Here is a 23450-nt window from a genome sequence, read left to right as displayed (position 1 = left end):
TTTAGAATAAATCTTCTTCTTTTTAAAAAAAATATCTTTTTTCAGTTTTTACCGACAATTATCACCCCCCACCCCCCAGGTCAGACAAGTATACATACAATCTTCATTATTCACTTTGTATTATAGCCTTCAGTAACAGATGTTCCATAATACATTAAATTCAATAGAAGGAAAACACCCACAAACCGATCCCCATTAAACATTAGTATTCAACTAAATACAGCCTTGGGATTGGCACCATTCTACTAGATGGGTCCAGATCTTCAACCATCTTTTACGACGTTTCCTGCCCTTCCGTTTATAATTGGCAACCTCCATATTAGAAATTGCTAACAGCCTAGCTAGCCACTGGTGGAACAACAGTGCGTTAGAGACCAGCCACACTGAGGCTATGCACATCCTAAAAACTGTCATAGCAATACAAATGAGTTAATGGCCTACTCTAGCATTACTAGGACCAGCCGCCCCTAATAAAATGACTTCGCTAGACAATACTATATCGCTTTGGAGTACTGTGGTCAACAATTTCTCTATCTCTTGCCTTAAAGATGTTAAACCTGCACAAGTAGAGAAGATGTGTACACAATCAGTGTTATATAGCATACATCTTGGACAACAGGTGCCCTTGCCGCTCCACCACTGTGCAATTTTGTCAGGCGTATAATATAAAAAAAACAAGTTTTGAAAAATTGTGCTTGCAATTTCGTGGACATGAGGATTGTTTGTGACATTAGGTAAGCATAGTTAAATTTGTCAATGGACATTCCAACTTTCTCCTACCACTTCTGTGAGGTTTTCTCTATATCATCCGAAAACAGCGCATTAATAAGTGCATATATCCCCCCAATAGAGCTTTTTTTGATATGAGTTAGTGCTTCTATTATAGTAACTTTTTCAAGCAATACCCATCCCCCCACCTTTCGTGACAAAGTCTCTAATTTGAAGGTGTTTAAAAAAAATCCCGCCAGTCCGATTGGAAATCTTTTAAGTTCTTCAAAGGATTGTATCCCTACAGAGGAGAGGAGGCAGCCTATCTGGACAATTCCCGTCTCATTCCATGTATGTATACATCTGTCATTAAAAATTTCTGGGAGAGTTGGGTTATCCCTTAGGGGAGTGTAAAAAGAAATTCGCCCTATACCAAGCATTTTTCTAACAGCCTTCCATACCTTAAACCCACTATAGGGCGTTTTAAATTTAACTTTTTTATGATAGCTATCGTGCAAGTGTCACCAGAAGAATCCTCTACTCTTACTGCCAAGAACTAGTTGAAAAATAGATGGCATCCTGCCCCCGGGCACCTCCGTTTCCGCGCTGTTCTGTAATAGCTCTCTACTATATAATAACACCCATGCCCAATAATAAGCCTTTAAGTTTGGGTGAGCTAATCCGCCTCTATCCTTGGGAAGAGTAAGGAGTTTATAAGCCTGCCGGGGTTGCGAGTATGCCCAAATAAAGCTTGAAAACATACATTCTATTGATTTTAGCCAATAAGTTGAAAATTCTAGGCATATTGTTCTTAATAAATATAACATTTTGGGAAAAAAGACAATTTCCACAGCATTAACTCTACCAATAATAGAAAGGTGTAGATTATCTAGGCGTTGGAGATCTTTCTGCATTGAGTCCGTCATTGGCTTTAGATTTAAATTAACCAGATTTTCAAATTAGATGATATACAAACTCCTAAATATATAGCCTTTTCTACTACACGGGAATCACTAATTTTACTTTTCTTGTTCAATACATTCTGAGTTTTCCCTTGGTTGAGAGCAAATCCGGATACTAGTCCGAAGTTATTAGCCTCACTTTCAATAGCAGTCAAGGCCATGTTAGGATCTGGTGTTACAATAGCAATGTCATCCGCGTAAGCCAAGGATTTGGTGGAATAATCCTGTGACCAAATAGGTTCAATTGCTCTACTTCCTTCTAATCTACGAATGAATGGGTCGATGTAAATTGCGAAAAGCAACGGTGAACAAGGGCAGCCCTGCCGTGTTTCTCGAGATATTATACATTCTTTAGTTAAACTGCCGTTTACCATAACTACCGCCCTAGGGATGACATACAATTTTTGCAATGCCTGGATATAGCCTTCCTTTATTCCAACCCTGGACATAGCAGCCCAAAGAAATTGCCAGGAGACCCTATCAAAGGCCTTCTCCGCATCGAGAAGAACCAGCGCCATAGGGTCTCCTGCAACATCCATGCTATCAAATAAAGTGATCAATCTCTGAATGTGGTTAATGGTAGATCTCCCTGGCACTAAACCGTGTTGACATTTAGCAATTACTTTATAAACAATAGGAGCAATTCTATTAGCCAAAACATTCAAATATATCTTTGAGTCTGCGTTAATAAGAGTAATGCGACAGTATGAGCCGAACTGTTCTGGGGGCTTGTTCTTTTTGGGAAAGTGACTATCTTTGCCCTAGACCAAGAGTTTGGTGGTTGGCCACCTTTCAAAATGTGTATAATAAGGTCTGTTAAAGTGTTTTTAATTTGATCTAGAAAGGATTCATAGAATTCCGAGGGAATGCTATCCAATCCAGTTGCTTTCCCTTTTGGCAGGTTTTTGATTGTGAATAACATTTCTTCTATATTGGGGGTCACCTCTAGAATAGGCAGATGTTCATCATCAAATTTATCATTAGCTACTTTATCCAAGTATCTTTCAATACTTACTGGGTCACCCCCCCCCCCCCGCCTCCGTATACAAATCGCGATAAAAACACCAGAAGGCTTCTATTATAAGTTCTGGGTCAGATATTTGGCCTCCCAGAGGATCACAGATCTCGCAAACCAAATTTGATGAGGCCTGTTTCCTCATACGTACAGCAAGCTGGTGTCCAATTTGCTTGTTCGCTTCATAAAACATTTCTTTTTGTGAAAGCGCTTTTTTAACGGCTTTGTCAATAAAAATATTTGTATTTGCGGCCTTTGCAATTGCCACCTGGCTTTGTATTTTTATTAATTCTTCTCCCCCGCTGTTCCCCATTGTTACCCTTATCAGATCTTCCTTGGCCAGCCTCAGGCTTTCTTGAAGCACCTGTATCGATTCCCTAGCCCGTTTATTGGCATTTAAGGGGTATTGCAGCGTCTCTCCTCGAACCCCTGCTTTTAGGGCATCCCATACTACTTCAATTGAAGTGCTCCCAATATTATCTGTTAGAAAGTTTGGGAACCGCTCTCTCATGTGAGCGCAATAATTGTCGTCTAAAAGCAGGGATTTCTCAAAAGTCCAGGATCTGGGTGTTGTATTTCTTATTCCTATTTCTACGGTACAAATTAGCGGGTTATTGTCCGCTAGGACTCGAGGTAGTTTCTCAATTTGGCAATTAGCTTTGAGTGAATTAGACAATAATACATAATCTAATCTTACATGGGTAAGATGTGGTTTGGATAAAAAGGTATACCCTGGATCATTAGGTTTTAAAGTCTGCCAGCCGTCCACTAACCCGTGCGTATAACACATATGTCTCAATGCCTTAAACACTTTAGGTTTGCGGCCAACATATTGCCAACCATCCTTCATGGACCAGTCATTGGGAAGATTGATATTGAAGTCCCTGCAAATCATTAAAGGTAGTGGCCAATGCGTGAGTTCATTTGAGATCTCGTCGGATCATCACTATTGCTTCCATAAATAGCACAGAGTGTTATCTTTTGCCCATTCCCACATTGGCATTCTGTGATCGCCCAGCGACCAAATTTGTCGGCTTTAGAGTGACTAAAAACATGCCGCTACCCATGGCTAAAATTGCAACCCCCCGCACCCTAGCTCCCTTTGTCGTTGCACAAATCAGCCTATACCCCAATGTTTTTAAAATGTACGTTTGTGAACCCTCTGTGTGTTTTTTGTAAACAAATTATGTTAGTGCCCAATGCCTGTAACCCTAACGCTACTGTTTGCCTTTTTTTTAATGTCATTTAAACCACAAAAGATAAAACTCTTAACCATCCCAACTCGTTACATTGTATATTCCGTATGTTTTGCATGGCCCACTTAATGCCCCGTATCCTGGTATTACCAACATGCCAGTTTAGCCTATTGAATCTCTTCTTACACTTTTTCACAACCTGTCTGACCTGCCGCCCCCTCCACCACCATTACAAAAAGAAATTATGCCTTAATTATCATCAAAAAAGGGAAACAAGAAAGAGAAAAACAGATGAAAGAGAACCCCAAGATTATTACAAATCTGTATTCCCAACACAATACAACTGCCTAGCTACCAAGTTGCAAAGAAGTTACCATTACTATATACATTGCGTACACTACTTGTGTCCCGAGACTTCCTCTAGATACTTTTTGGCTTGAATTTCTGAAATGAAACTACGTGTGACCCCTTTATATGCAGTTTTTAACCTGGCCGGATTTTGAAGGTACACCTCAACTCCTAGTTTCTGAAACGGGTCAAAGAGTTGTCTGAGTCTCAACCTGAGTTCGACTGTGGCGTGCGCAAAATCAGGCCTGGTGAAAAAGGTTATTCCGTCAAAGGACCGCTTATTTGTAGGTCTAGCCAAGTCATAAAGAGTTTAACGGAGTAGGAAATTACCAAAAAACAAAAGCATAGCACGAGGATGTTGTGGTGCCGTGGTGCGTTTAGCGGGAGACAGAGGGAATCTATGAACTCGCTGTATTTCTTTATCCAGGTCCCAGGAATGTAGCTCTGGGAAAGCCCCTTTGAGAAGCGTAATCATGAATTTCCTGGGGTCCTCTTTTTCGACACCTTCCGGAATTCCTAGGAAACGGAGATTGTTACGCCTCTGCCGGTTTTCTGCTCCTCCATCTTCCACATAAGATCTTTAACCACACCCTCATGCTCATCATTCTGTGTTTTAAGCGTGGCAACATCTCTTTCTAGTTGTTCCATCCTTTCCTCCACCTAGGCCATTCGATCTGCGATTTCGTCGCAGGTTTCGCCGACCTTCCTGACCGCCCCTTGCAGTTTTTTGGCAGCCAGGCGTGATCTGCGACTATCTGCCTTGACTTCCTCCTGGAAGCTCTTGATAGATTGCAGAATATCTGTCAAAGCGGGTTCGCTTCTTAAAACTCCATGTTCTCCCCCTTTATCACTACGAATGATTGTTTGATTACCACTAGAGGCTGCCGTGGAATTGGAGAATATCGTAAGTGGGGTATCATTGTAGTCCCACTTCAGGTCCATTGCATCTTCTTTGTCGAATATGTCACAATTCTTTTGAAAACAACCTGTGCTTTTCTTCTTTTGTAGTTTTTTAACACCCTGCTTGTTTTTCTGAGTGTCCGTGTTGGGGCTGCTATACCACTTATTTCCTTCCTCCCCGCTTGACAAAGAAATGCTTATGTCTGATATCTCCGACCGAGGGAGTAGAACTTGTCTTGATTATCAGGCGTTTTCAGTATGTGATCTGGCAGCACATTGTTAGCAGCTTGCAATGTTAGAAGAGAGCTTACAGTGTCTTTCATGGTATCTGTGCTGCCTCTTGGGGTACTGATGTTATTACTAGAACTGGCAGTATTATCCAATAAAACACCTTCTATCGGCAGAATCGAGGGTTCTGCAACACTTGCTTGATCAGCAGGGGAGAGAGTGTCTGAAGGCCGTGATTCACCTAATACTGCAGGTGCGGTGTAAACAGTCGCTCTTCCTTCAATCTGACCCGCCATCTCGTTTGCCACACCAGGAATCTCTACTGGAGGATCATATTCCACCCCTCTCGCCAGGCCGAAACTGCTGGTGATTAAAGGCTGAGAGCAGCCGGTTTCCTTAAGTGATCGAGCGGAATCTTTTTTGGCAGTTACCGTGATCAGTGTCATTATCCACAAAGTTCTTGTCAACGCTCTCCCCTTTTTCTCATTTGCCTTTCGCACCTAGAGTGTCCAGCTTTTTCTGTCGAGTGATCGCTAGCATTGTACTGGACTGCGAGGATACTAGCGCGTTCTTCACTTTCCCCACTCTCGCCCCTTTGCCGGTCATTCTTACTTGGTTGTTGCAGTTGCGGTTGCAGACACAAAGTATCATTGGAATTATGCCGGGCTTCACGCGATCTCCGTAGCGGCTACAGCGCTGCACGATCTGGCCGATTTTCCTTTCAGCGAGGAGTGCGTGACGATTCCTAGCTGCCCTCCTGGGAAAAGCTCACGCAGGTCAGCATGAATCAGGGAAGCCCGAGCCGTACTGGCATCCTCGCGGCAGGGAAGATGTGCGAGTTCGAGCCTTTGCGTAAGAGTTGCTTGTCAGCCCCAGGTAAGGTTTCTCTGCAGCATTCTTTTTAATTTGGTGTGCTTCTAGTAGTTTTCGGAACTCCATACTTGGTTCAGAAGGTATTTCACAGCACGTTAAACGGTCAATAGGGGGACGCTTAGAGGGGCATCACAGCGAAGATGTCAGTCGGACACCATCTTGCCTCCCCCTCTTTCCATAAATCTTTAGAATAAATCTTACTTGGGTTACCTTGTATTTCAACTGTAAAAATTTAGTGACGAGGATGGAATGTGAGTATATGACCATCTCAGAGTTGCTCTCATACTTTTAAATTAATTTTAAGCACAGTGGACTGGTCGCTTCCTTAGGGTGAAGAAAGGACACTGTGTTTAATTTCTTCTGTTTAATTCATTTTCGGCACTTAGCTGCACTTAGTGAACTAGTACCTCCTTTGGTGAAAAGGGAACACTCTGGGTTTTGTAATTGCTCTTACTGTTTTACATTAAGGCAAAACAACATTTTGATCTTTATCCCCCACAAGTCTAAGTTTAGTTTAAGTTTATCAAATAATTGCTACTTAAAACCATTGCAATAAAATTTGACGGATAAATGCGATGCATTAACAAGTCATTTATAAGAGCAGGTGTAGACATAAACATGTAGAATTCAAGTTTTAAAATTTGGTGTTGAAGTACATAGTTAAGGGTATACGTTTTATAGATAAGATTTCCAAAATTCGGTTGTGGTTTGTTTGTTGTTTTGCATTAAGAAAATGGAACCGTACTGTGGGCATGGAGCCGTGAGGCCTGCACCATTGATTACTCCTGTTTTCCTACTTTGCACCGCTTTGAGACTTTTTGGCTGTATGCCTGTAATATGTTTTTGATGCTCTAGCGGCCGGCCGTGTGGTTGTAGGCCCATACCTGTAACTTTTATAAACTGCAATAAACGGTTTCAAAAAAAAAAAAAAAAAAAAAAAAAAAAAAAATTCCAAAATTCCGTGACCTGGTTCTGCCTCTTATTGGAAGGTCGCACTTTACTAAAAAATGTTGTAAGGACATAGTGTGCAGTTTAGAATGCTTTGGTGTTGGAAAGTGAATCTTCCATTGTCCCTTCGTAGCAGGTTGACTCGGCAGGACTTGTCTGTTGTGGATCAATCTCTGCTCAGCCTTCAGCAAAAATTTGACGCAGCGACATTTCAGCCGAGGGTACCCTAGTGATCCAGCGGGTAAACCAGCCTCAGATACTCTAATACCTCCTATTCACTTTGGGCCCATAAACATACACACACTTACCCAGGCCAGTTTAATCCACTGGAGTCAATTTTATGATTGCCCGTCTGAGATTTAGTTATCTAACATTTCTAACCAAATCTTTCACTGATCAAAAAGTTCTTTCCTCTGGTCAATGGACTATTAGTTGAACTAGTAGATGGTGAAATGACACGAAATAAACCTTACTTTCTTTGCAATGGAAATCACCACAGATTCTGGAAGAAGTTTTAAATGTTTATCTAATGAAATTCATGTGAGCCAAAATCAAAGTACAAAAACGACTCTCCGTCACCCATGGAAGGAAAAAGATTAAAATTAATAAGGCTTTCAATGACGGTACTTGGAAATGAAAGGATAGAATGAGCAGCACAAAATAAATCTGTAGCTCATTATAGTTACCTAGAATGGTGTGAGAACCGATCCCTTAGCCAAGGAGTAGGGAGGAGACTCCTGGTAAAAGACAGGAGACAAAGACTTCAGGATAGGATTCCGTACAGGATAGGTGACCTCTTCTAGATCCGATTCCTGCGTCGCACCCCACTCTGACACTATCTTCCTCCTCGATTCTTCCGCTGTCTTCTAATTATTTGGCTTAAATTATAAGTCTGCAATAGAATCCTTCTTCAGCTTCCGCTCGATACTCCGACAGCATCCTGAGCTCTGCAGCATTCCGGTCTCTCTGATCTATCTAACTAAAGTACCTCAATTATACTCTTCTAATACCATGCACCACCCCTTAATGTTTCAATCTCATAGAATTCCTAATTCTGTTTGGCCAGGCAAAAGGGATGATCATCACACCATGTCAGGTTTTAGTCGATTTTCTTTATTTCATTGTAATATGATCCCGCTCCTTAATCTTTATTAAAAAATCTTTATTCTCACCCGTATTCACAATTTTTATCATCACAAAGTATACATTTGGTATTATTCTCTTCCTTTTCGCTTGTCATTGGGATGGTTCCCAGGGCATGCTGCTGATTTTTTTCTTGGATGGCATTCAAGGATAACAGTGCGACTTCTGGCTCACTTAAACTGCGCATGTGTAACGGGTCACGTGGGATATAGACCACGATCTCTCTCAGGAGGCCCGAATATGAACTAATAAAGTCAAGAAAATGTATATTAGTTTCAAAATAAAATGATTTCACTGTATACCACCTATCTCTACTCTAATCCGATTTACTTATAAATGCTCTCCCCGCATTAGCAATGAGTAAAATAGTGACTTTTAGTTTCAGCAAAGCAGATGCTCAACATGTGAGTTTCAGGTGGCCATTTTGGAGGTGTATGGCAAGTGCAGCAAATTCCCTTCAGCGTTACAACAAACAAATGATGTACGGAATGCTGACAATGCATACATTCTCCCCCAGTCAAGAGATCTGGGTTAAATCCATCGTTCTTTTGCCCACTACACCACCCCAGTTCAGACATGGCCATATGCAAATCAGTCTTGACCCTGTGCCTCATGGGAACAGTCCAGCCCGAACTGCCAAGCCATGTCTTCCCTGGACCGGAATCAAGCATCCTAGGACCGGTTTCTGGCTATCAACCGTCATCAGCCAGGATAGCTTGACTCCAGTGGCGTAGTGAGCACGGGTCCCACGTCTGGGAATACCCATCCCACTTAGGGCGAAAAGCGTTACAACAAACAATTCCCTTCAAGCAAAAAAAATGTCATTACTACGTAGACGTAGCTGACGCATGCGCAATGCAACTTCCCGCGTTAGCGGGCATTTTAGATTTCACTCGAGTTACTTGTTAGTAAAACACGTAGGCAAGCTGCTCCTATTCCTGATATTTGAATTGTTTTGCAAATTAATTACACAATACATTAATTAGTATGACGTTATGAGTTATTATGAGAGGATTGCCTTCGAACAAGTCTCTTTTCTACGAGTCCTTGCTCCATCACTAGGTCAAAGCAGGCCAGGACCGCCTGCCTTCTGGAGCGGATTCCCCTTTGGTTGAAGGCCCTTGTCAGTAGCTGACTCCTTTCATCTTGCACCGTTTTACAAGAGTGCACTAGATGTAGCAGGTCGTCCTTCCCAGTCCCACAGAGGCGACAGATAGATTTCCACATAGTGAGGGTACTAGATGTTTTTTTACGGCTAGTAACCCCAGTCGAAATCTTAAGAACTACAGCTTGCTGAAGGCTGGGTACCCGTTGCAATATATTTTTGTAGAGCGAGAACTTATTAGTTATTAAGCGTCATCCACCCATGTGCTCTGTTTGATAGAGTGGCCTTGTCCTCAATAACAGATTGCATTTTTAGTGTCTTCCAAACTAGATGCTTAAATGCCAGGAGACTTGCAGGCACATCCCAGAGTGGTGTGTGGTTGAGTCTTGGAGGTAAGCTCTTGCCGGCTGCGTGTCATGGTCCTGTAGCTCTTTCCATAGCATGTGGTTCAAAGTATTTGGTTCTGGTTTCTGGACCTAGTTCCAGAAAATTAAACATGCTCCGCAACTGACTAGTGCCTCTTTCATCCCCCACAAGCATTTTGGGCCACAGGTGGGAATGCACGGATGAAGTGGGTTGAGTGGAATCCTATTTTTAAAACTTTTTGGAAACCATTGATGAAGAGGGAAAGATGAAAGTAGAAAGAAGATTTTCTTGCACTCAGCGGGACCGGAGTGTTTAAAAGTGTATGAGCTAATGACAAAAACAACTGGGTGTGGGGATGTTAATGATTTATGTTATGGGGATGTTACTATTTAATGCCTTAAGAGTTTATGATAACCATTTGCCCCTAAGGTGTGTATTTGAATTGTAAGTTTCAAGTTTTTCCAAAGAAAGCAGGAGTTAGGAGAAGCAATTGACGAATATGTGGCCACGCTTTAGTAATTGGCAGGGGATTGTAAATGTGCTCATTTACAGGAGCAGCTTATCTGGGACCAAGTAGTCCTGCATACATGTGATTAAACAGTTCAAAAGAGATTGTGCATCAATGGGGATCCTGACCTTAAAGATATCTTGGCTCTAGTACGGAAAGCAAAGTTATCCAGGCGCAGCGGTAACAATCTGAAAAGAGTCTAAAGAGTCGAATGAGGAGGTGATAAGTAAAGTTAAAACAAAGGAGTTAGCAAATGTTAGAGAGTGTGAAGGTGCATGATCCCACTAATAGAAAAAGGGTTAATTGTTGAGTATTCTAAGTCTTAAGTTTGCGGTGCAATTTGTGACTTATATTGGTCATGTGTTGTGTGTGGTGAAGGAGTGACGAATAAACCTAAGTTTGTGGAATCGATCCCGAATGCTTCACATCCTTCTAACAAGGAGGAAGTCAGGTCATTCTTGGGCCTAGTTGAATTCTATGAAAAATTTGTGAAAGGATTTTCTAGCAGGGTGTACAATATAAGATAATTGTTGAAGAACACAGTGAAATGTGTGTAATCTGAAGAATGTAAGGTAGAATTCGTGGACATGAAGGGTATAAATGGAGCTCCACTGTTAAAATGCTTTGACTCTAATTTTGATAGTGCGTTCACCGTGAATGCCAGCAGCATGGGCTTGGGAGGTGTTTTGTCACAGATTGATGGGAAAGGCATGGAGGCCATAATTGTACAGGCATGTGGAATTTAATAAAATATCTACTTGTCCATGGGGCAGATTGCTTCATAAATCTACTTGTCCTGTTACAAAATCCACTTGTCCCTTTTGTTATATGTAATGCGGCGACAAATTATGGCAGCAATCTCATTATATAAGAGCTCTGATATAGCCTCTCAGATTATGCCAGGGCTCATACCATAGTAGGGTTTGAACACGAGCCATTCCTTTACATTGTCACGTTTCCGCAGATCTGCATACTGGGGCTGAAGGTAGTGGTATGCAATAGTTCCAGGGTCTGTGCAAACCTACTAACTTGCACGTTTTAAAGGTTTTAACTCTTTTCTAATCTTTTTACCATACCGATAAAGGTTGGAACTTTACTCCTGACAATAGCAGATGTGTAACTTCTTCCACAGTTGGGAAAAAATTTGTTGGAGGGAAAAAGAACTTGTAAACACTCAGATTTTCACGTGAGCAAATCTAGACATGCATATTTGATCATGCTAAAATGCAGTTCACAAATATTTTCCAGGAGTACTATTTCTTAGCTAACTCCTGTAAACTCTTGTGAATTCACAAAAGTTGGATATCTGCAATTAATGCAAGGACATATACCAGGGGTGCACTTTTGAGACTTTCTTTATAAGTGGGCCCCTAATTAGGTTTGGCATTAACCATGACCTTTTGTGTAAGTTCTGTCACTCACTATCGACTGGCTTCACTGTGAGTGACATCATTCTGCTCTTTCACAAGGAGCATATCGGCACACAACATAGTTCTGTTCAGTGCCACGAACTACTGTGGAAATGTGTGCTTTTTGAGACCAAAAATGGTTATTGCTTTTGCCAATGTTTGTTATAATGGGGAGGACCCAGCAGCTCCCACACCAATAAGGCTTTACAAAAACCATGCCAAAACAAGTCACACATTGACAAAACCAAAAGGCTGACCACCAATTTAAGACTTGCTGGCTTTGCCAAGGCTTGTTTATTTTTATGTTTCCAGTAATCTTATTGAAACTGGTTACACTGATTTTCCATTATGAATCTTCTTTGGGTAATACTAGCATGCATCAACACATTTTACTAAATGATGCTGTAAAGAAATGGTACCTAAAGGTTTACAGTAGTTTAGCTAAACGTTTTATTCCTACTTGCATTTTTTTGTGAACAATTTGTTTGAAAGCAAATACTCCTCAATCTTGCTTTCAAGCTTCTGCAAATATTTGCATCCAATCAAGAGAATTCTGGGAGCATTATACACAGCATCATATTGCTAAACTTTAAAAACGTGTGTGCACATTTTTATAATGGATACTGGAACCACTGTCAGTAGTGCAGTCCGCGCTTACAACATTTACTTGGAGCGCTCACCTTAATAGTAAAGGCTTTGCATTAAGGAACCATATATACAGGTTTAAACAGCATTAACACATGGACATAAATATTACCTTAACTGCAGACTGTGCCCTTCTCTGATCCATAACGTGATACTTCAATTTGGCAGTCAAAGGGTTTGTGTTGTAGGGGGTTGGGCCTACTTGTCCAAGGACAAAATACACATTAAAACTTGTTGCCCTTGACCGCAAACAATATGTCCTGGGCGTCGGGCTATAGGAATTCCCCATCCCTGATTGTATATGCCCCTGGTGCATTACTCTAGCAGAAGAGAAATTCTCAGCTATTGAGAGAGAAACCTGCACCAGTGTGTGGGCCCAGGAACTCTTTCGATCTTTTGTTTGGGGCAAATTGTGCAAAGTATGGACTGACCAAAAATCCCTTAGTAAACTGTTAACCATTGAAGGTGTATTCAGTGTATCTGCTAGAATAGCGAGTATATCAATGCGGTTACAAGACTTAATTTACAAGGTGGTGTAAGTAACATGAAGAAGCAGTGTCTTAGCTGATTTCCTATCTTGCATGCCAACGGACACACTGGAGTGCGATAAGAATGATTGGGATAAGTTACAAATTGCTTCAATTCACGATCAAGGTGCTCCCAGAGTGAAGGAAGAGGAATTGAGAAGGAAATATTTCAAAGAGGGTGATGTGGAAAAGCTCATTAAATGGGTGGAGCTAGGTTGGCCTAAGAAATCCATTGTTTCAAAGGAATTGAGATACTTTTGGGAAATCAAAACTGAATTGTAAGTGATTAGTACTCAGGGGTGATAGAGACATTCCTCTATCCATGCTTAAAGATAATATAATGAAATTGTGTCGTAAAGGTCTTTGTGGCATCATGAATACCAAACGGAGTTAAGAAATGGTGTTGGTGTCCAGGTATGGACATTAGTGCGGAAAGGCTGGTGAGGAAATGTATGCAGTGCGCCAATTCCGACAAATCATTAAGAACTTTGAGGTCTAATATGTGTGAACCAATTATTTCTGAGAGACATTGGCATGCTCTGATTATCGATATCATGGGTCCTATTGGCACAGCATCAAAATATATCATTGCCATGATTATTGAGTTCTCCAGGTAGCCTGTGTTCAAAGTGGTAGGTAAAATAGACTTGGTAGGAGTGCTAACGTTTATCAACAAGACTTTTGTGAATTAAGGGTTATCAGTACAAATTATCAGTGATATTGGTGTGCAATTTATGGCTAATTTAGCCAAGAATTATTTTGAGAACCTTTAGGTGAAGCATAGAACCAGTTCTCTATACAGTCTCAATGGAAACAGCATGATTGAGAGGTTTAACAGAGTGTTGAAAAGAGCCATACAAAAAATTGCAAAGAATGGTGAAGATTGAGAGATTCAAGTTCTCAAGACTGTGTGGACTTATAGAACTGTCATTCTTGAAGCTTTGATTGTGTTCCCTTTTGAAGTGATGAGAGGTAGGGGACTGAGAACTGAGTGCAATCCTGAATGGTTATTGCAGGCACCTGATTTTAATGGGCCTATTGAAGAGGTGAGAAGAAGGATTATTGATGAGCATTGAAATTGTAAAACAAAATTGACTGCAAGAGGGGCTTGGAGAATGGAGAGATTTGTGACGGTATGTGGGTAAAAGTAAAAAAAAAAAACATGGAAGGTAAAAAAAGAAGGTTAACTCTCCGAATCTTTGCAAATGTCAAAAGTTTTACACAATGACATCCGTTTGAGAGATGGAAAGGCATGCAGTTCTTAAAGGGAACTGTAGTTTGTACAAAAGGAGTTTCTGGAGTATGAATGTAGAGTTACTATTCAATCCTGTCAAGGAGAGTCAGAGTCCAGGGGTGTGCAATGAGAATGGGGTTACCGTGAACAAGAGGCAGGCAGTGGTAATGGCAGAAACTTGAGATGACTGAAGGGGAAAATGTGCCAGTCAGTGATAGTGATTCTGATGGTGACAGATGTTCAGGTGGCAATTTAAATGACAAGTGGAAGGAAGAAGAAGGTTGCATGCCAGACCCAAGAGGATGTCGGATTTTGTGTGTGACACGGGTGGCCATTGAAGGAATTTATTTCTGGATTTATTCCTTTAAGAGGGTAAGATGTGCCCTTTTATAAATATTTGCATTATTGTATATAACTATGTTAAACTGTATATCTTGTTCAGCTCTTATATATTTTCTGTTGTAAGGTATTTCATTCCATGAGCATGCTACTCTTGGGTTCTAGATCCCTTGGTTTGTAACATTGCGAGTAGTTGATGTTGTAATCTACTTGTTGGTTAATGCATCCTCCCCAGTGTTGTTCTCTGCCTTGCTGCTCAGCCAGTGGTGGTCATTAGAATGCTGGAGTGGTGGTGCTTTAAGTAGAAGAGTCAGTTGGAATGTGTGGGCTGAGCAGCAAGGAGGCTGCCCCTGGTGGGGCATTACCTGGATCTTACCATCTTCCTGTGACTAAAGATATAACCTGAAGACTAAATCTATAACCTTTACCTACATGATCTGTCTACGTATCCTCCTTTATTTTAACAGTTGATGTAGTGGGAGTACCAAGACAGGACGTTATCTTGTATGCTGCATTTTGGTGTTCAATGTAGCCTTAGAGCCTGACGTAGCAGGCTCTACTGGCCATTAAATGCCCACTCCAGTGTTAAAGGCCCAAGCCGAAGGCGAGGGCTTTTAATAAGGGAGCGTGCCTTTAATGACCAGTAGAGCCCGCTAAGCAGGGCTCTAAGGCTATTAGAACATACCGCCTCTAGAGGGGCGAATGTTCTAATTTGTAAAAAATAAAGACAACAGTTGTGAAATGAAAAAAACATTGGAATGTTGCTCTCCGTCCTTCTACCAGCCATTAGAAGCCCGGAGCACTCCTTTGTCTTCAGTGAGTGCTCAACATTCCAATGTTCTGATATGGAATAAATCATACTAGGTTTACTTTGGATTCTGGCTTTACATTAAAGTTGAACCAGACAATAACTTGCCTTTATTGCTACCTCTGTAGGGAAATCCCAATGCCATCTGCCAGTCTACTTCAACTATCTCCCCCAGATCCTGCTGCCATCTATCCTGCAGTTTTAGAAGGGGAGCCTGTGTTTTCCTCATTATAGTACCATACGTTAATGAGATGAGTTTACTGTCCACCCATCCATTTAACAATCTCCCCTCCAGTGGGAAGCCTTCCTTAGTTTCCTCCTTCAACACACATTCCCTGAGGGCATGTCTCACCTTGTAATATCTTAGCCACTGTGACACTGGCATCTGGTATTCCAACTGTACTACTTATTATATTTTGATTTCTGATGTCACAATATCTTCTGCCAGAAACAGCATTCAATGAGAAAGGCAGGACAAAGAGAAGCTTTAGTTTCTACACGTAAAACTGGAACTGGATTTTCCTACTTCTGATCTTTTTTCTAAATGAACCGTGATCGCCAGAAAGGAGGAAATTTATTGCAAATATGAGAGAGGCAGAATTTTGGCTGTATTTTTCTGTTCTGAGCTGCAGCATTTTACATTTTTAGTTGAACTATGAAACTGATTCTAATATCATGTGGCAGTACAGATTCTACTTTTATTCTTTGTCTATAAGTATCCTTACTCTTTCATATGAAAGCCAACAATACCAAGGAGTTATGCAGTTTGTGGGAAGGGTGATGGTGTGACCATGTGAATTCCATGATGTTTTAAAGGAACTCTGCCTTCGGTTTCAATATGGTCATGAAACTCCTAGGTGACCTTCAGTACTCATATAATCAGTGTGTACTATATTCCACATATGAAATAGAGAAATGAAACATTTGGTCCATAGGATGAAAACGTATTATGCAGAGGTGGGTGCCCTTTTAGGCAGTGTTGTGAGAGAGTGGTTGGGTTGTAATCAAAAAGGTTAAAGCATTTGTGAACACGAATTTTCAATTCTATTGAGGACACAGAGGCTAGTGTAAGGAAGCAGGATTTTTGCAGGCCCCCCCCGCTCCCCAATTTCTGCCCCATTAGGACTACTAGCTACTATTTTTTAACTTTGAGTGTACTGGGGCCTAGTAACGAGATCTCCATGGCAGGGTTTTTTACCATTATAAAGTGTATGCCGAGATGCCCAACCCCAATTGGCAAGTACTTATAAGTCCCTAGTATATGGTACTCCGGGTACCAAGGGCATGTAAGGCAGAGTGTCCACCCAGGGCTACAGCACTGCTTGTGCCACCCTGAGTGTGAGACAAAGTACTAAACGGATCCCAGCCTGCCATTGCAGGCTGGAAGGGTACTTGTCACCCTGTGCCCTCCCTGAGTGTGAGACAAAGTACTAAATGGATCCTAGCCTGCAACTGCAGGCCGGAAGGGTAGTTATTACTCTGACAAAGGCCCCAGACCCGATTGGGTTCTTGGTGTAGGCTGAAACATGTTGGCACAAATACAAAAGATGAACGATTACATTAGATAAAAAACTTTGGAACAAAATTTATATACACACCCCAGGTTCCCGGTGAATAAAGTAACCCTTTGGGTATACCTGTGGGTATTTTTAACAGCAAAATTTCATCTGGATCCCTGCTTATCTAGTCAGATTTAATTTAAGAAGTCCCAACACATAATCGTGGTTTAGTCTGCCTTGGTGGTATCATCCTACCAGGGGGTGGATAGGTGCCAATGATGAATAATGTCACGATAAGTGAGTGAGACGACTACTTTAATATCTTTGGGTATTCAAGAGGTTACCTTCAAGACCTACTCTGACAAATAGTCTACAAATAGGCCTCCATTAAAAAAAAAAACTATCTGAACATTTCAGTTTCCCTTTATGTTTAGCCACTGGAAGTTGACCAGCTGAACTCGCCGACCTGGAAGTAATGATCCTGTATGAGGGTTCTCAGTCACTAAGGAAAATAAGAAATTTATAATGTGATCTATGTCAGCTGCCACAGCATCCAAATCCTGTTCCAAGCACCAGCATGTCCAAAGTCTCCAGGCTGCCTGATACCTCCTGGAAATGGAGTCTGCCCATGATTTATCAATGTCAAGAGCCTGGTCTGAAAGGCTTGACCCTTGCCAGTGTCTCCAAAAAGTCTCCAGGCCATTAATCTCAACTGCCGAGTCACAACCAAAGGATGTTGATGACATAGAGGGTCGAGGAGCGAATTTGGGGATCACGGAAGGAGGAGAGAGTAAACGCAAGACTGTTCCTATAGAATTGGGAAGAAAGTCTGGGTTTTCCAAAAGGGGGAGATGAGTATTAACTTTGTCGTTTGCTGTCTGACCTGCAGGGCTACTCTTAAAATCACCAAGAAGGGGGAGGCATAGGTCAGACCAGTCTATTTTCAAGAAGGCATCCGTCTCAAGGGCCAACTGATCCAGCCTCCAATTGGAGAAGGATGATAATTGGAAGGTTATACGAGATGCAATAGATCCATCTGACATAGCTCCCACTTCTGCATAGTTTAGGAAAAAGTGTTAGATCTCAGTTCCACTCGCTTGAATTCCAGTAGGCCACTACGTTTAGTTGGCATGGAAGGTGAACCACTTTCACTGTGATCCATTGTTGTAGTCAGTAGTTTCATAAGTCTTTGGCCATCTACGAAAGAAGGTGCAAATATATTCCCCCTAAGCGATCCAGGTATTGCACCTTTTTGACTGTCCATCTTGAGTAATATGCAGCATTGTGTCAGGTAGAAAATTAGAGAATTTCAAAGGTATATGCCAACAGTTTCTGATGTACAAAGAAAGTCCGGACTTGGACCATCTACCTCCAGTAGTCCGACTTCCACATCGAGCTGCCTATGCTAGATGGATGGCATCAGTTTTGGTAACCATGTACGGAACAAGACCAAAAATGGTCTTCCCATTCCAAGCGATCATGTGATCACATGATACCACCATTGAGGCTTGTGATGCTCTTCCAAAGTCACTTGGATGCGATCTGAATAGGAAAGGCCATTCCACTAGTGTGGAATCTTTAGGGGTGTCAGGGCATGATAATGCAATGGGCTGGGAAAGATTGCCTGAATGGATGATGCTAGCAGTCCCACTAATCTCTCAAGCCAGCGCAGGGTCAAGAATTGTTTCAAAGTGTTCTTTAAATCTCTTTCTGAATTGCTCTGATATTGTGGGAGTGGAAGAGATAGCATGGCTGAGACCGAGTCTATGGCATATCCCAGTAAAAGCGTGAGGAATTCTACCAATGCCAAACGACAGAAAATAAACAATCCCACCGGCACGCTGAACACCGTAGAATTGTGGGTCGGCTGGCCGTGGGAAGGAAGGCTCGCTCTCCTGCGAGGATGAAAGATGTGCAGTAATCTTGCTCTCCTGAGCGTAGAGCGTAATACCGCCGTGAATGACTCGCACTCCTGCGAGCGAGTAGACGGGGGGGGGGGGGGGGAAGAAAGGTGTAGGTTTCACTTGCTTGAGTGAAAAGCTGGAAAACCGCAGAGAGAGGCTTGCGCTCCTGCGTGTGAGTCTCAGTGGAATGAAAGCAGCTGAAGGTAGGCTCACGTTCACTGCGAGCATCCAGGAAGTCTGCATACATAAATCCAGCTACGACTGTCAAGCACCTGACAATTCGAGGGCGGGATTTATATAGGCGCGAGTGGGTGATTGGGCGGCAGTGTGACTGGCACGCTAGAGGTATTCTGTAAGATGGAGTCCCTAACCTACAGGGATACTTTCTTGCTGCATTCACTCCTCAGTCACACAAAGACAAACAGAAGGTACCTGTAGGATGTTTTTGTGTACCTACTCGGTTTGTTTTCCCCCTTTTCCATAGCGTTCATACAGGGTCATGACATTGAGGTGCACTTCAAAGAGAACAGAATGCCAAAACATTGTGTATCTACTGTTTCAAAGCTCTATTTGATGTCTACCAGACTTCTGTCTCCGAGTTTGTTGAGGGGGGGGGCTACAGAGACTACCTGAAACTGTTTTTTTGTGTTAAATGTGAGAGGACACCAGGATTACCATAGTACGCTCCCCATGCATATACCCAGCCCTCAGTTCAGTGTGGCCAAAGACTTTTGCCATCGTGAAAATGCCAAAATGTATAGGATAATCCCAGAGTATCTTTAACCCATTGATTAGGACATCATCACGCGTCATTCCCATTCCCACCCATGCACCTACTTCAGAGCACTTCTTGTCCTGTAAAGATCAGAAGAAAACTGAATCTGCTGTCTGAGACCGAAGAAGACCCCTAAAGGATTGGATCTGCTATTGCTTTTGTATTCAGGACAAAGAAGTGTCCTCCAAGGTTCATAGGGCTGACCTCCTATTAAAGCTACAGGGACACAACCAGCTACAAATGCCTTTTCCTGTAACTGCCCAGCTGACCAGTGCAAACTGGATCTAGATTGGACCCTGCTGTGGCCTCTGCCTGTCACCCTACGAGTCTCTAATTGCTTCACCTGAGGTCCGGGGAGGTGGGGTTAGAATGGTTCTCCTGTGGGGGCTTGGGACGTAAAGGCCCAAAGTCAGAAGATACAGTCTTTGACCAGGACGAACCTGGTTGGTGTATCTGACCTGCGCTTCATCGCAGTCTGTGTCAAATTGCACCTAGGTCCTGGGCTACCACGACCATTGACTATCATCGGCACTTTTTACTTCTACGTGCTGTTTCTACTGAACACTTTAAACAGTCATATCTTTGGCTCCCATTGTTGGATTTTTGTCTTGAGGTCATTTTACTTATTACATTGTACTCAATTTTCTAATGAATGTTAGGATTCTTATTGTTTTGCCTCATAACCTTATTACGGTTTTAGTACTGCACAAATACTTTACACATCTGCCTGTCTTCCTCAAGCCTTAGCTACCAAGGGGTTGAGCTCAGGTTTTTTAGTAACTTTAGTTGTTCACCCTTACAAGGATTATATTTATTACTTGCGGTGAGTACTTGCCCTCCTCAACTAATGCCCCAATTTCTTACACAATGGCAGCAGCAATACTTGTCAGAAGTATTCCTGATTGACCCTATAGTCATACAGGCCCAAAATGGCATCCTCAGACTCTGTGTATGGCTACTACATTTGCAACTCATGTCTGTTAAAGTTAACCACCCAAAATGGCAAATTGTATTTAACTGGCATCAGCAGTGATATGAATCTGCTGTACCAGCTCTTGGGAGAAGGTAGTGCCATACTTAACTGCAGGGGAAAACAGTGGCTCACTTTGCAGGAAATCCTTTCTTGACCTTCTGGAATGGGAGACCTACTTATAAGAGAGGAGGAGGGCATCTAAAACCACCTTTGGGGTTTATGTACTTTATCCATGGGAAGAAGGATACTATCCCTGTTCCTCAGAAAGACTGGGATGCTTGATTGCAGTTTAATATGTACATGGTTTTGAGGAAGGAGCGATCAAATATGCAACTCTAGAGGTGAGTTGAAAGTAATGGAAGAAAGGGGTAGTCCACCATATTCACTGAAGGACCAATTCCCTCTTTTGTAGCAATGGCTGTCAACTATTTGCTGTTATAGTAAATGACTGTTGTAAGCTGTGCAGATGTTTGGCTAATCTGACCTTGAATTTGTCCCTTTCAGAAGCCACATCTGTTTTGGGATGAAGTCAGCGGAGCAGATGAGGCAACAGGCTCACATACAGGTTGTGAGTAAGAATCTATACAGCCAGGACAACCACCATTCACCTCTTCTTTATGGAGTTTTGGATCATCGTATGGTAAGGACCAAAGAGTCAAAATGTTTTTAGACTCTTGAATGCTGGATTTAAATGTGCACGTTTTTTAACTTGCAGGCATTGATGATGAAAGCCAGACCCCATTGTCCCCCAAGTAATCATGTCCTATTTATCCAAGTCTCCGCATATCATGCCAGCTGCTGCAGTGTCGTGTATTCATATCTGTCTTTGGTTGCTGTCTTGTCAACTCTGCATCTTCCTGCATGTTTTGCATGTTCAAAGGTGCAGTATTTTAGACCTACGATTTTAATTTCTTTTAGTGCTTTCTGTGTTTTATGTAATGCAGAGGTTTGTCTAAGGAACAAGCGCAGGGGAAGTAGTAATTTCGAAATAGCAGATCCACTTTCTCTACTTTGTAATCTTTATCATTTTATGTTACACCCTGGGCATATATCAGAATTTTGAGTGCTCTACTTTTATTGTTTCATCAAAATGGAATGAATCCTGATACACTAAGAGATTCCAAGCGCATTCTTGACTGTTAGACCTGTCAGCCTTCAAATGGTCCCCCCCCCCCCCCCCCCGAAAACTTTGCTGTGGTCCTCCGTTTTTGCTTATCTTGTTTTTGTTAGCTTTAGGACACTGTGTACTTTATCACTGCTGACCAGTGCTACTCTGCACCAATGCACTCTTCGCCATTTGACTCCATTTGTCTACACCACTTTACTCAAAATCAATGCAATCTACACCACTGCACTCTCTGCCAATCTGCCCCACACCACTGCACTCTACACCACTATACTCTATACAACACTGTACGCCATTGCACTCTGTCATTGTAATCTATGCCACTCTACACCACTGCTCTCTACCATACTGTACTCTATGCATTACTCCACACTACACCACTGCACTCTGCCCTGCACCACTCCACTTCACTCTAGTCTGAAACAATCTACTCTGCCACTCCACTCTGTGCCACTGCAGACTGTGCTCCACTTCTCCACTCTACACCAGTGCACTCTACACCACTTAAGTTTACCTTGCACCACTCTTTGCCACCACCCTCTTTGCCACTCTCATCTACTCCGCACCACTGCACTCTACGCCACACTATTCGACTGTGCGCCACGCTACGCTATGCAACTGCACTCTACTCCACTTCAATTTACGCTGCACCACATCTATGCCACAGAAAAAATGGCTCAAGAAACGTCAGTACATCCAAAACTCCGCAGCCAGACTGGTACTCAACATCTCCTGCCACAGCCACATCACACAACACCTCCGGCAACTCCACTGGCTCCCAGTCAACAAGAGAATCCCTTTCAAGCTCCTTACTCACTCCTGCAAATTTCTACACGACGAAGGACCAGCATACCTGAACCACCACCTCACATTCTACGTACCCGCCAGACAACTTCGATCCTCCCAACCGTCCCCAGGTTCCACTAGACCAGAACCAGAGGAAGGTCTTTCTTCCACCTCGCCACCAAGACCTGGAACACCCTGCCCCTCCACCTCAGGCAAACCAAATCGCTGACCCAATTCAGGAAGGACCTCAAGACCTGGCTCTTCGAATAATCCTCCGCCCAATTCGACCAGAAGCCCCCTCCCCCAGCGCCTTGAGACCCTCTCGGGTAAGTAGTCGTGCTATAAAAGACCTTTATTGATTGACTGCAATCTGTGCTGCGCTACTCCACTCTACTTTGTTCCACTCCACACTACGCCGCTCCACTCTGCACCACTGAACTCTTGGCCACTGCAATTTACACCACTCCACTCTACAACACTGCACAACACTGTACTCTATGCCAATGCACTCTACTGTGTACTACTCCGCTGTACGCCAGTGCACTCTACGCTTCACCACCCTAATCTACTCTACTCCATTCTACGCCACTCTACTCCACACCACCGATCTCTGCTCTACTGCAATTTACACGGCACCACTCCTCTCTACTTTATTCTACTGTGCACCACTCTACTGTACTCTGCACACTACACTACTTGACTCAAAACCAATGCACTCTACACCACTGAACTCTATGCCACTCAACCCTGCACTACTGCACTCTACGCCACTATACTCTGCAACACACTAAGCTACTGTTCTCTTAAGTCACTGTACTCTATGCCACTCTACACCACTGCATTCTACAACACTCTACTTTATGCCATTCTACAACACTCTACTTTATGCCATTCTACTCCACTCTACGCTATGCCATTCTACTCTGATCCAGTGGTAATTTCACTGTTTTTCTCAATGTAAAACCTCATTTACCTCTAGTTTACAGCTGTAAAGGTGATGGACCTTTGCCACCGTATATCACTTCCAGGAGACTTTACTTAAACATGAAAAATCTAAATGTAAGTTCGAGGCATGTGGGCTGCTGAATTCATATCTGTGCATAGATCGCCGCCTAGTGTTGGGTC

At 42.5% G+C, this 23450-nt stretch overlaps 1 protein-coding gene across 2 annotated transcripts in view; it reads left to right on the top strand.

Annotated features, from left to right (window-relative positions):
• Window positions 1–23450, top strand: part of POLR3A (RNA polymerase III subunit A) — a 316237-nt gene that overhangs the window by 7554 nt on the left and 285233 nt on the right. For both annotated transcript variants that reach the window (XM_085604841.1, XM_085604831.1), the window contains exon 2: window positions 20918–21053. In XM_085604841.1, coding sequence (XP_085460967.1) covers window positions 20918–21053 — 136 coding nt within the window. The remainder of the gene's footprint in view (window positions 1–20917; window positions 21054–23450) is intronic.

Source organism: Triturus cristatus, chromosome 1_2 (assembly GCF_964204655.1).
Source record: "Triturus cristatus chromosome 1_2, aTriCri1.1, whole genome shotgun sequence".
Classification (NCBI taxonomy): domain Eukaryota; kingdom Metazoa; phylum Chordata; class Amphibia; order Caudata; family Salamandridae; genus Triturus; species Triturus cristatus.
This window is presented reverse-complemented; position numbering and strand designations above follow the sequence as displayed.